The sequence below is a fragment of the Acyrthosiphon pisum genome, chromosome A1, assembly GCF_005508785.2.
Source record: "Acyrthosiphon pisum isolate AL4f chromosome A1, pea_aphid_22Mar2018_4r6ur, whole genome shotgun sequence".
In the NCBI taxonomy this organism is placed as follows: domain Eukaryota; kingdom Metazoa; phylum Arthropoda; class Insecta; order Hemiptera; family Aphididae; genus Acyrthosiphon; species Acyrthosiphon pisum.
In genome coordinates, this window is record NC_042494.1 from 62869784 (window position 1) to 62883114 (window position 13331).

Sequence of the window (13331 nt, forward strand, 5' to 3'; positions counted from 1 at the left end):
TCTGGACATATGGCATACAACTCTGGGGTAATGCAAAAATATCAAACATCAACAAAATACAAACATTCCAAAATATAGCACTAAAGAAACTACTTAATGCTCCACCTTATGTCTCCAACCTTTCCATTCAGCAGGATCTCAAGATGAACTCCATTAAAAATGAAGCAAAAATATGCTATAAGCGGTTTCACAGTAGGTTACTGAATCATCCTAACCCTCTTATAAAAAACCTAGCAGTCCCTTCGATTCCGGGTAACCCCGTCAGACGTCTCAAACGTAATTGGTGTCGTGACCTGCTAAATGCCTGAATCCTAGTTCAAATTTTTCCCTCCTAAACTGTAAACAAAATAGGTAGTGTCATCACTGGGTGGCTTCTTCCGTCATATTACTCATGTTTCTTTAATACTCTTATCTAATTTGCTTATTGTTCTTTGAATAGATTGTAAATATCATGTAAAAATGAAAAAAAAAAAAAAAAAAAAATAATGCCAAACTTTTATCTTATAATTAAAGTGGTACAACTAATCTATAATTCACAATGTTTAATATATTTATTTAAATTTTTCTGTATTTATCTTTTTGTGAACAGTTACATTCTATACTTTATAACTCAACCCTCTTAAATATTAAATTGAACATATTATTACTTGATATATTTCAGTTACAACATTTTATTTTACATTAATTGCTTAAAAAATAATTCATAAAGTATGTAAAAAATTATTGTTCATATTCTTTTTTAATGAACTTGGCAATAGTGCTTAGCTGCATATTTGTTGTTCCTTCATATATTGGCCCAACTTTACAATCTCTATAAAATTTTTCCTGGGGATAATCTGTAGTAAAACCGACTCCGCCCATCCAGTCAATGCATACAGATGTAACTTTACCGGCAACTTCTACAAATGTTCAACAATAACATAAGAATATAGAAATTAATTTTTAAATGTTAAATGATTTATAGTTTTGATAGTTTCCACATTGATTATTTTTCTTTTTGAAATTTTACCTGAAGCGTAATATTTAGCCATTGCTGCTTCTTTAATAAATGGTAAACCAGCGTCTACTAATCTTGCAGTATTGTACACTATTAGCCTAGCTGTTTCAACTTCAGTCACTGCTCGAGCAATTTGATGTTGCATAGACTATAAGTAATGATAAGTTTATATTATATAATAAATATATAATGTAATTTAAATATTTTTAAACTTACTTGGAAATCAAAAATACTAGAGCCAAATTGTTTTCTTTCCAATGTATATGGTATTGTGTGGTCCAAACACCCTTGTGCTATACCCACCATTTGTGCTCCAATTCCTATCCTTCCTTCATTCAGGAAAGTTATTGCTATTTTATAACCTTCACCAATTTTGCCAACAATATTATCTTTATGTACCTACATAAACATAAATTTAGTTGATAATCTAATCACGTAAATTTGATGCCTGGTGGTAATTGTATATAATTGTATTTTTATACTTTGACATTATCGAAATGAAGAACGCATGTGCCAGAAGCTCTCATGCCTAGCTTATCTTCTTTTTTAGCAACTGAAAATCCTTCTTGTTCTCGTTCTACAATAAAGCATGTAACACCTTTATGGCCCTATAATAATATTAATATATTGTTATAGTTATTTCAATTGCAGAATATTCTAGTAAAATTTCCAATTAGAATTCAAAAGTGGTACCTACTTTCTAAAATAAAAGTTACATAGGTTATAGGTAAATAGGTAATACTATAATAGTTCAAATAGTTGGCACATTGAAGTACATACCTACCTTTATAGATTACATACTTATAATGATTATATAGATATATTATTACTAACTTTAAAGTATACATTTTTACCTTCGAAGGATCAGTGTTGGCAAAAACATAAAAAATTCCTGCTATATCAGAATTTGAGATCCACATCTTTGTTCCATTTATATAGTAGTGGTCTCCATCTTTTTTTGCTGTGGTTTTCAAAGCAAACGCATCTGATCCCGACGAAGGCTCTGATAAACAAAAACTGCTAACCTAAAAACATTTTTTTTTTAATATATTTACCTATTTATTTTACTATTATATTTTATCTATTAATGTAGGATGTGAGTATTTGTGCTGAATTTTTCTCCAGGTAGCAAAAATAAGTCGATAAATTATAATAATTTGAATGTCCCTACTCCCTACAGACTGCACTGATTTGTGATCCACTAATCATATAATATACGGAACGTATAGTTCTAAAACTATTACAAAATACTTTTTTTACATAATATTAAGACAAACAAACAAAACTGTTAGTAGGAATTTTTTAAAAAAATTTACATTTTTGAATGACGCAACATTATTTTTATTTTCAATAAACAAGAACCAGACTAATTTTTTAAATATTTTTATAATACTAATTCGAACGAGTACTTGTTACCTAATTATAGTCATAAGTAATTCAGTATTTATTTGACACTTGAGAGGATTGGTCAGTGGTACAGCCATAGTGGTAATGCCGTAAATGAGTAGGATTCTAAGGAGTAGGATTCAAGAGATGTAGTGAGGTACTCCGCCAAACGTACCTATATACAATTGATCCACTACTTCGTCCATTTATGTCTTATGATCTATATTCTATAATATTATAAACAATATAAACTCTTTTCTGCAAAAATAATGTATTTTTGTTAACAAATACCTATACCTATTAATAGTGGCGTATATTGGATGGTAATCGGTCAATAAATATCCTATGTCTAAAATATCGAATTTTAAAAAAGTTTTGTTATATCTTCTCAATAAGTCATATGTAATAAAATTTAATAAAAAATTCTAAATTTACAACTCGTAAATTAAGAACTTCAGAAGTCTTAGTTGAGCGTGAAAATTCAAAGTAGATATTATTATTTTTTAGTCACTCCATTCTGAGCTGTTGGTGTAAATCGTGAAGTAGAATTTAGAAATAATATTATTTGTATTTTTGAGGGTTGTTTTTATTTTCCACCCAAAAGTAGCGGGTGGCTTGTAAAATTCCAAACTATTATGAGTATTAATGGCAGTCCACCGTACCCATTTTTTTTATCTGAAACTTTGAAATTAATTTTCTCTTAACCATGAACAAAGACCGCAACTAATAAAAAAAAGTATATTTGAAAATAGCTTCAAAAAAATTGTAAAATATTTTTCAATAAATAAAAAATACAGTAAAATATGGTTTATAACACATTTAAAAAAAAAATAAGAATTGTAGTCACCCAAAACCTTGGGTGATTTGGAAATTTTTTTTACTTCAATATACTTAAGAACTTAGTTTTTTTTTTGCTCAATGTAATCCTTTAAGGTGTGCGCCACTGCATGATTTTTTACGGAATTTAATTATCAATAATTAATGTGTTACAGACTACTAGCAGCAGGTAGGTAGTTAAATGGTTAAAATCGTTCCAACTTCCAAGTCACCCCCACAAGATCTGTGTATATCTTTCTATTTTCTAAAAAAATTTTTCTCTGCCTCCAATTTTATGTTATTATTCGAGCTAATTTTATTAGAAAATATTTAAGATCATTTTTATTAAAAATTCCGTATCATCTACTAATCTACGTAGGTAATTGTATTATTTTACATTTTAACATTTTATAATTTTATTGATGAAAACTTTTCTACATTTTTAAAATTGGATATTTTGTCCTTAGATATTTTAACCTAGATTCATATTATATAATATATAGGTTTAACCCCACCCCCCACCCCCCCCCCAAAAAAAAAAAAAAAAATCCCTATCCAAAGTTGTACAGATTAGGCAATAGGCGTGTAAAAAATGTGTTTTCTTTTCATAAAAGTACCTATATTTGAAAACCCAATAGGGTTAACCTACGTCAATACCAGCACATTAAGTAGGTAGGTACCTACCTATCTATATCTATTATGATCGTAGTTTTTCTTATGTACCACTCTCAAAGCAATATTTTTTCTATCTGTTAATATTTGTTACTTAATATCAGAGGATATGAAAAAATAATAAAATTGTTTGAGGGCAGCACTCCATACATTATAACTTATAGGGTCTACATTCAACGATGTCGGATGTAGTATGCCTTGCTTATTATATTGATAAGTAGCACAATGTCTGGGCAGCAGCTGTAGTCACCAGACACAGGAGTACAGGACAGGACTGCGAGCTGACGAGTTAAAAAATATTATTATATATATTTAACATTTTAGATTCTGAGCGGAGCGAGGAAGCTATTGTTTTTACAATGGTGTTTATTTTTCTTTTTTTTTATATCCTGTATATAAAATGTCTTCCAGAAGGAGTGCTTCGATTTCAACATATAGCACCTTACCTTTTAGCAAATTGGATTAAGATGGTACTTTAGAGAGGTCGATTTCTGATTTTCTCAATAGTTATTTAATGCCACGGGAAAAACCACCGAAAAATTACGAAAAAACACCAAAAATGGGATTTTAATTTCTAACGCTTTGTTTATCACCATAGAAACGAATAAAAAATTATAATATTATAATATTAATTCAACTTACATGATAAAATAAATAATAACAATATAAAATATTCAGACTTACAAACCGTCTCCGCTCAGAATCATTTTTCTTATACAATGATATTTTATCATTGAATTCAAGTCTAATTCAACCCATTATACAATGACCCACTTGTAAACTACTGTACAGCAGAGCGACATCCACTTACCTGCTTTTTTGGACTAAGTTTAGTAGTTTTTTATTTTTAAGTCTTTTATTCTGTGCCCTGTGGACATGGAGTATGAACGGTAATCACAAAGTAGTAAGGTAATAAGTACAGTTAACTAAGAAATTTACTACCGTAATACATTGTTTGATAACAGTAGGTCAAAAATCATTATGATAACGGTTAATAATCACCTTGAGGTCAATGTAGGTACCTACCGAAATACAATCATTATAAATTATAATGGTGTTCATTGATAAAATGAATAATTAACTCATATTATAGTGCTGTACTGCTGTATCTACCTAATACCTATACCTACTAATTGTACACTTTTCCTATATTACAAATATTATAATAATTGCCAATTAGATTTAAAGAATTACCTATTACCATAATAAAAATGATCCTTTATACTGTTTTTGTGGCTATGATCAAAGTATACTGTATAGACATAAAGTATACTGTACGTCTGTACCTCTACCTAATATGAATTATATTATATTATATTATTATGCCTGTGATAGTGTGATCTATAATCACTCTGTATAATATTGGGCCGAGCATTAGTACTTTCAAAGATAGTTATTACTTTATGTACCTACCTCTTCCTATTGAATTACATTTAATATTTTAATGTGTAAAAATTAACAATTGAGTTTAGCCTATAATGAATATAACATCCAAAACAGGTATTTAGTAAAGATTCAATAGGTTACATATAGCCTATAGGCGTTAATCATGCACAGACCTAGCAAGAGGGGGGGGGGGCAGAATTGTTCGTCAATTATAAATTATTACTTTAATTTTAAAGATAATTTATATTAATATCATGATTTAAGTTATAAAATTGCCTGATATTTGCAATATTCATCCTACATTTGGAGCAAACAAATTTAGCCCGCAGGAAGGGTACCTCCACATACCACCCCTTCAAGGTAATATCAAATATGTATTAATTTAACTTGATGATTTTCTTGGGGGCCAGAAAATATAGGCAGGTAGTGCATAATCCTAATGGAATAGGAAAATATTATGTTGTATGACTAGAAATGAAAACGTATAGTTATAAAATATAAATTAGAATATAGGTATTTTAACTATCGTACAGACAGGTAGGTTTTATTAAAATTCATTATCATATACCTAGGTAGTTGAATTATTTAATAATTAATATGATTATACGATATTGTATCTATGATATACCTATTAGCTGTTATTAAGTTGTTTACTGGTTACTACAAATTAAATGAAGTTTTGTTATGAATTATGATATATAGCACCTATTAGCTTGTGATTACTGATTAGGTATCTTTTTATTTCGTAATTTATTTGAGTTCGCCCATCTAAAATTAAAATTACACTATATACTTACGGTGTCTTGTGCTAACCGAGGTAAATACTTTTCTTTTTGTTCTTTATTACCAATTTTTGACATAACATTATTTCCTAAAGTATTCTGTAAATCAACTAATACCGAAACCGAGGGATCAACTTTGGCTATTTCTTCCACTGTTAAAGTGCTAGACATAAATGACGATCCGGATCCACCATACTCTATATCTACTTCAATACCCATAAACTGTAACATTTTACGAACAAATTAGGTAGTTACGTAAGCATAATTATTATAATAGAAAAATAGTAACTATTTAATTATTATGATCAGTAGATATTTAGAGGAATACTATATATAGGTAGAATATATTTACACCATTTTCAAATAATTTTTTCACAAGTTCATCGTCAATTTTATGTTCTTTATCCATTTTCTTTATTAATGGTGCAATTTGATCTTGAGAAAATTTCCTAACTGTAATCAAATAAAAGCAGTTTAGGTATAGGTACATAGTGTTTGTATACGTAAATTTGATTCTGTTTGAAGTCTAATAATTAAATTCAATAAATATATTTATAACTTACTATTAAATTATCCGTATTAGGTAAATAGACTAACATAACAAATAATAATATAGCATATTATACTATATTATAATTTATGTAAACATAGGTAGATATTTTTAATTTTAAATATAATATCTATTCTAAAATTTTTATAAATATTAATTGTATCTTCCTGACTACCTGCGTCTATAATATGTTAGGTATTTCACTATTTTCGTATAATATATTAATATGTATCTAGTAAGTTATTTGTGTGAGTAGGTACTAACTACAAAATATATTATAACATACCCGTTTCCTTAAAAAACTGTTCATCTTCGCTCAAAATAGATAACGGACTCGGAGCATTTGTATGATTTCTTCTCAATTTATAGTTATTACTACAACTGGTAAAATTGTTAAATCCATTGACAAATAAACCTGCCTAAAAAGTTAATATTATATATATTTTTGTTCATATAGTAACAATAATAATTAATTGTAACCCTTTTTGTAAAATACTATTTCTATTAATTATTTCCCCTATAACTAATAGCAACCATTTATAAATAAACATTTCCATAGTAGTTAACAAAATCCCTGTTTGAGCAACTCCTCGGGCTCCTATTGGTCGTAGCATTATGTTATATAGCGCTATAGCCTTCCTTGATAAATAGACAACACAAAAATAATTTTTCAATTGGTAGTTCCTGAGATCAGCGCCTTCAAACAAATAAGCTCTTCAGCTATATCATATTAAAGTATAGATACAACTATAAGATAAGTTTTAAATTATTTCTAATAAAACCTATTGACTAATAATAGTTAAGATTTTAACTGGGGCGCGATGAATGTACTGATTTTATAATTATTTTTGGTTTATATTTCGGTTTATTATACCTACTTCTTTTGGGACAGTGAAAATGCATCGATTTGAAATTGAATCTAGTTAGGACTTTTAAAAAGACAAAAAAAAATGTTAGAAAAACCAGTTATTGATAAAATCTATTTGGTTTTTTTTTTTTTATATTAACTCGGAAACAAATAAATATATTGATAGGTACTTTAAATTTTCGCCAAATATTTATTTGGCAATTTTCCATACAAGATAAATTATTTCAAATATTTTGACTCTTTTTGAGATATTTATAGACGTGAGAAATTTTAGATTTTTTTAGTTTTTTTCAGTTATTGTCGATGAATAATTTTCGCCGACATAAACTTGAATATGTAATACATGATTCATCATACCTAAGTCATTATTAGTATAATTAAAAAATTTAGTTGTTATTAGTATAATTTAAATATAAAGTTGAGCGTAAATCCATAATATTTTTTTAAGTGTACAAATTAATGAACATTATATACCTACCCTATAATATAATGTTCACAAAATTCGTCAAAAATCACACTTTCTAACTCAAAATCACAATAATTTGCATATTTTTTTTAATTAGAAATTCGTATTTCGTATTTCGTATATATTTTAGATTTGAAAATTGAATACAAGATTCCTCATGAGATATTCTAACTTAAAGTTTGCCGGAAAGTAACATTAATTTTTTATAAGCGCTTGAAGTTAAAATTTTACGACATTCATCCGTAAATCAACGATTTTTTTTATTTTGTGTTAAATTATTGATAAATTATTCAAAACAAATAACCGCCAACACTTGGAATTTTTATTTTTTTCTATACTTTATACATTTTCAAATTATTTTGACTTTTTTCGAGCTATTTATAGACATTTTCCATTAAAAATTTTTTTAGTTTTTCCTATAAACGTGGATAAAAAATGTTTGCTCGGTCGTAACAACCTCTATTCTTTAAAGTTATTTGTAGGTACAATTTATGCGTAGATTGATACATTTTATATTTTTGTATTTCAAAAGTATTAAAATTATAGGCTACGTGACACATTTTTATATGCAACTATTTATAATTATATTACCTATCTAATTATAATTTATATTATGTGTAATGTGTGACGTATATATATTTTATTGAGTCATTTTAATTGAAAAATTAGTCAGTAGTTCGCTAATTAAGTATAAATGTATAATCTCTTAATAGGTAACTTTTTTTTTATCACACGTGGGACGTAGGTAATAGGGATAATATTATTTACGAACATTACAGATTATTCTAACCTAACTTTTTTCAATCATTGTTTGCCATGTCGCAGATGGCAGAATAATGTTTGTATATTTATTTTATTGATGTAATGTTTGAGTATATAACTTAGTATTTTATACCTACAATTTCGTGACTAAATACGCTTTACGCAGGCTCGTCGTTGGATATTATCCGCCCTAAAGCAAGGTTATAGGTTATAATAGGTATTTTTTCGCTTCAATTTCTTTAAAAAAAAAAATGTATCCCGTCCTAAACCAGCGCAAAACTTGCTAATATCCCAGCGGCTCGGCAACGGGTCTGGATTTACGCTGTATATAGAATGCCTGTATAATATTATAGTAGGTATATATATTATGTACTCAGCTGTGTCTGCAGTAAATAATATTATATTGCTTATAGTGTCCCAGTACATGATACTATTGTACTAGGTACTGTATTTTGTAGGTACCTATACCTAGGTGTTTTATAGGTAATAGGTACTACGTCTTGGTCCCACATACCTATTATCTATTCAAAATTTCAAAACTTAAATGATAATTATTTTAATAATGTATTTTTAAATTTATATTTCATAAATCTTCTGATATTTTTATGAAGACATTCAGATGACTGCATAGTATAGAAATTAGAGAATATATGCGACAACAGATAACAATGATTATTAGTTATAACAGTAGGTACAAGGACTGGCTGGGATGCTGGGATGCTACATCATCCGTTGCCCTAAAATATATTTGCCTAATATTATTTATTATATATTTAAAAACTCTAGACACCTAATGAACAGCAGATTGCAACCAATTTACGATTATTAGTAATCTATAATATTGTAAAATTTTGATTGAAAGTTTGTTGTAACTTGGTAATTTACGTTTTAGCGTAAATTTAATATTTTTTTAAAACAAAATAAAATATAGTAATATTTTATAAATAATCAACATGTTTTAAATTTTCCTCAACAATTTTTGTTATTTGCCCTTTAAATTGTGTAGCATCCCGTATCCTATTTTACCAGTCCACGCTTGAGTAGGTTAGATATAATAACAGAGCCATTATGCCGGATGCCGATACGTCATATTATTATTATAAAGAAATTAGGTACAATTAGTATAAGAATGACGTACAAAATATCAACAATAAGAATTATTCTACTTTTAATTTAAATAATCTAAGCGAGTACATATGGAGTAGAATTATTTATTTATTTTATTTATTATTATATAGAACTTTTTGTAATTTATAATTATATTTTGTTTACATAAATAAATTACATATTAAACATTTTATAACAATTATTTATGGCATGCATTTTACATTATTTTTGTAATAAACTATATCTTATAAATAATCGCTAATCTAGAATAAATATATTTTAGGTTTAAATGGTTTTATAATTTAATTATTTTTTTCATAATATTGTGTACATTAATTATTCAATATTTATGTAAGTCGCATATTATATTATGCAACAGTGCAATATATACATACCTTTAATTGACTTCTAAATATTATTGATCTCATGATGGTTTTATAGAAAAAAATTAAATTGATTAAATTGTAATTGAAGAATATTAAAAATTAAATCTATAAAAATGAAGTTCATACACCTATGTCTAAGGTCTAACACGTCTGACGTAAATAAACTGTATAGTGTATAGTTGTGTTCAGTAATTCAGTCGATGAACACCTGTACACGATATAATATGTTCCTACTATACCTACTATACAAACAAATACTTTTGATTGGACAAGCCCAAAGATGTTTCACATTCTATAATCTTTTATCAGGTATACCGGTTTAAAGTATGACGTCATATACAATAATAAAATATGTTTATGTAGGTATATAATATTATATATTATATTATATGATATAGCCGATATAGGTATAGGTACCTACTTCTTTCAATATACGTAGATATACCTATATTATACAACATTGATATTAATTTATACGCGTATATGAGTATAGGTAATGGAATAATACGATCATTATATTTATATATAATAAGTAATAGTTAGTAGTATATCTGTATATCTATCTAAAAAAAGTATAGGTCATACTAATATAACAGATTTTTATCCTACAGGTTATAGTTATATTAAACTATATTTATCATTAATATTTCCACATACGTTATTATACCTGGACTGTTAAAATATTAACCATATCTATTACTGTTATTCTATTATTTCATTATAAACAAAAATTTTATCCAATAGGTAAATAATATAACTTATATTATTTATTTCATACTTATAATTAAATTAAATAGACATTATATATGCTAAATCTTACATATAGTATAAACATTATCCACTAAACATATAATATAATATTCATTTTTTGTGTTAATATTTAAATATTAATAATTTGTACCTACCTATCTAGTTTACAGTTGTAATTATTAATATGTACATATTAGACAAATTATAGATTAATGAAAGGAAACATATTTCGGAATGTTTCTAATATTTTTTTCTTTAGTTCATGTTCATTGGTTGTAATAATAGTTGACTTCCGAGTCTTTACGCATCAGCCCCAGAGCAGAGGTATAAACGTTTCACGTTTCGTTTTTCAATAATATAATTCGAGCCAAACGTGGGTCACTCATAGACACTCGTACGAATTCTCACCAAATATCTTGGCAGTGTATGTATAGTTTAGATAAGTGACTACCTACTGATCGACATTGGTTATCAACGTTTTACGCTACATAAATTAAATCAATATAAAATTGCCTCATGGTCGATGATTTTAATATTATTATCCAATTATAATTTAAATATTTCATAATATTACGATTACCTATATATACGATGTACCTATCTGCGTTTTTTTAATAAATAATTGACAAATAACAATAGGTAATCATATTGTTGAATGGAATACTAATATAGAATGAACATATAAGTTTGTGGTATACAATTATAATGTTTATACATATTAATAATATTCAATTAAAGAACGTACAACAGCTATGGGTCGCGTACCTCGATTAGGTACACTAAAAACTATATCCAAATAATATTATAGCTTACAAATATTACAAATTTCCACACCCGAGATTGTAATGTACTCACCTACTACATTTTTCTGAAGTATAACCAGGGGCGGATCCAGAGTTAGGAAACTGTGGGTCAGGGAATTTCAAGGGGCCACTAATTAAAACCAGATTAGAAATCTATACTTGTGTACTATAAAACAAAAAAATTAATTTATACTGTATATGTGTTTATTCGGGGGTCCAAGTGTCCAACTATCTAAGATCTGAAAAGAGGCCAATTTCATCAGAAAATATTAACTGTGGGTCAGCTAGACCTCCTGACCCCCCTCCCTCATGAGTATAACTTCAACAGACTTTAATCCGGACTATACACTGCAGAATTTCAACGTTTATGAGTAAGATTACACAATAATAAATGAGTGCAGTTGAAAATAATTTTAATTTTAAAAGTTAATTCGTACAAAAAATTAAAAGTATTATTTTAAATGCAAATTTAATGTCTGTACCTAGATAGAGAAGAAAATAACAAAAATAACAAATAACCTACTTACAAATCAATACAAGCTAAATATTGAAAAAATAAGAAATCATTAGACAGCCACAGACGTAGACATTTGAATTGCTAAAGTAGATAATAAGCTAATGAACGTATTTTTCCGTAGAATAGAAAAGAATGAAGTTAAAATGTATTATGTATATAAATTATGTAATAATGAAATGTATAATATTCTTAATAAGTCACATAAATAAACAGGGCATGGACACATCATGGGGACATGGTGAACTATATAAAATTATTAATAATTTAATAAATAATTACGTTAATATATATATATATATATATCACGTCTTGTTATTAAATTATTTTTAAACAATTTTGCAAGGTGTTTAAAAAAATAGAGATTAAAAAAGCTGTTTTAAAGTCAGAAGTAGTAGTAGAAAGAAAAATATGTGTAACATTTTATTTAATTTTTTTTAATTTTTGACCAAGTGAAAATTGATTTATCTTAATTTAAAGGAAAAATAAATAGAAAGTTTAAAATGTCAATAATATGAAATTAAGAGGACGCAATGAATTCCAATTTTCAATATTTGAAACTTAAGCTTTATAATATGTCTTAAAATATAATACAATTGTCTATTAATAAACTTAAAAATGGCAAATAAAATGCATAATATTTATGGTTTCACAATATTTAAAATTCCAGATAGTTTTAAATTTTAATGCTAGTAGATGTTGACAATTTCTTTTAATTTCTGCCATTGTTCTTTTTAGTTTTAATACTCTTTCTTTCCTTTCAGCAATCTATAAAATAAAATATAATTAAAATATAAGCTATTTTAATAAGTAACTAATAGGTATATAGGGTTTCCCCTATACTGTAACCCACCTACTGTACAGCAGAAAAACATCCAATTAACCGCTATTTTTTTTAATGCAGGTGTACCTATGTAAGTACATATAACTCGATTTTGAAAAAAAATGGCAATACCATATTATGGACTGTAACCACACATATAATTGTGAATTATATGTTTGAATATAAAATAGTATCGGGGACGGATCGTAGTATGGTGCAAAGGAGCACGTGAAACATCTCAAAAAAAAAAAAAATATAAAAAA

At 27.0% G+C, this 13331-nt stretch overlaps 1 protein-coding gene across 1 annotated transcript; it reads right to left on the reverse strand.

The window, feature by feature from the left end:
• Nucleotides 1-483: 483 nt before the first annotated feature.
• Nucleotides 484-10413, reverse strand: LOC100161123 (short/branched chain specific acyl-CoA dehydrogenase, mitochondrial). The gene is made up of 9 exons (XM_001947141.3): nt 10188-10413; nt 6876-7008; nt 6392-6492; nt 6055-6261; nt 1852-2022; nt 1480-1605; nt 1214-1396; nt 1010-1145; nt 484-899 (listed from the first exon to the last, which is right to left on the reverse strand). The coding sequence occupies exons 1-9, from the start codon at nt 10218-10220 to the stop codon at nt 721-723; spliced, it is 1269 nt and encodes a 422-aa protein (XP_001947176.2). The 5' UTR covers nt 10221-10413; the 3' UTR covers nt 484-720.
• Nucleotides 10414-13331: the final 2918 nt, after the last annotated feature.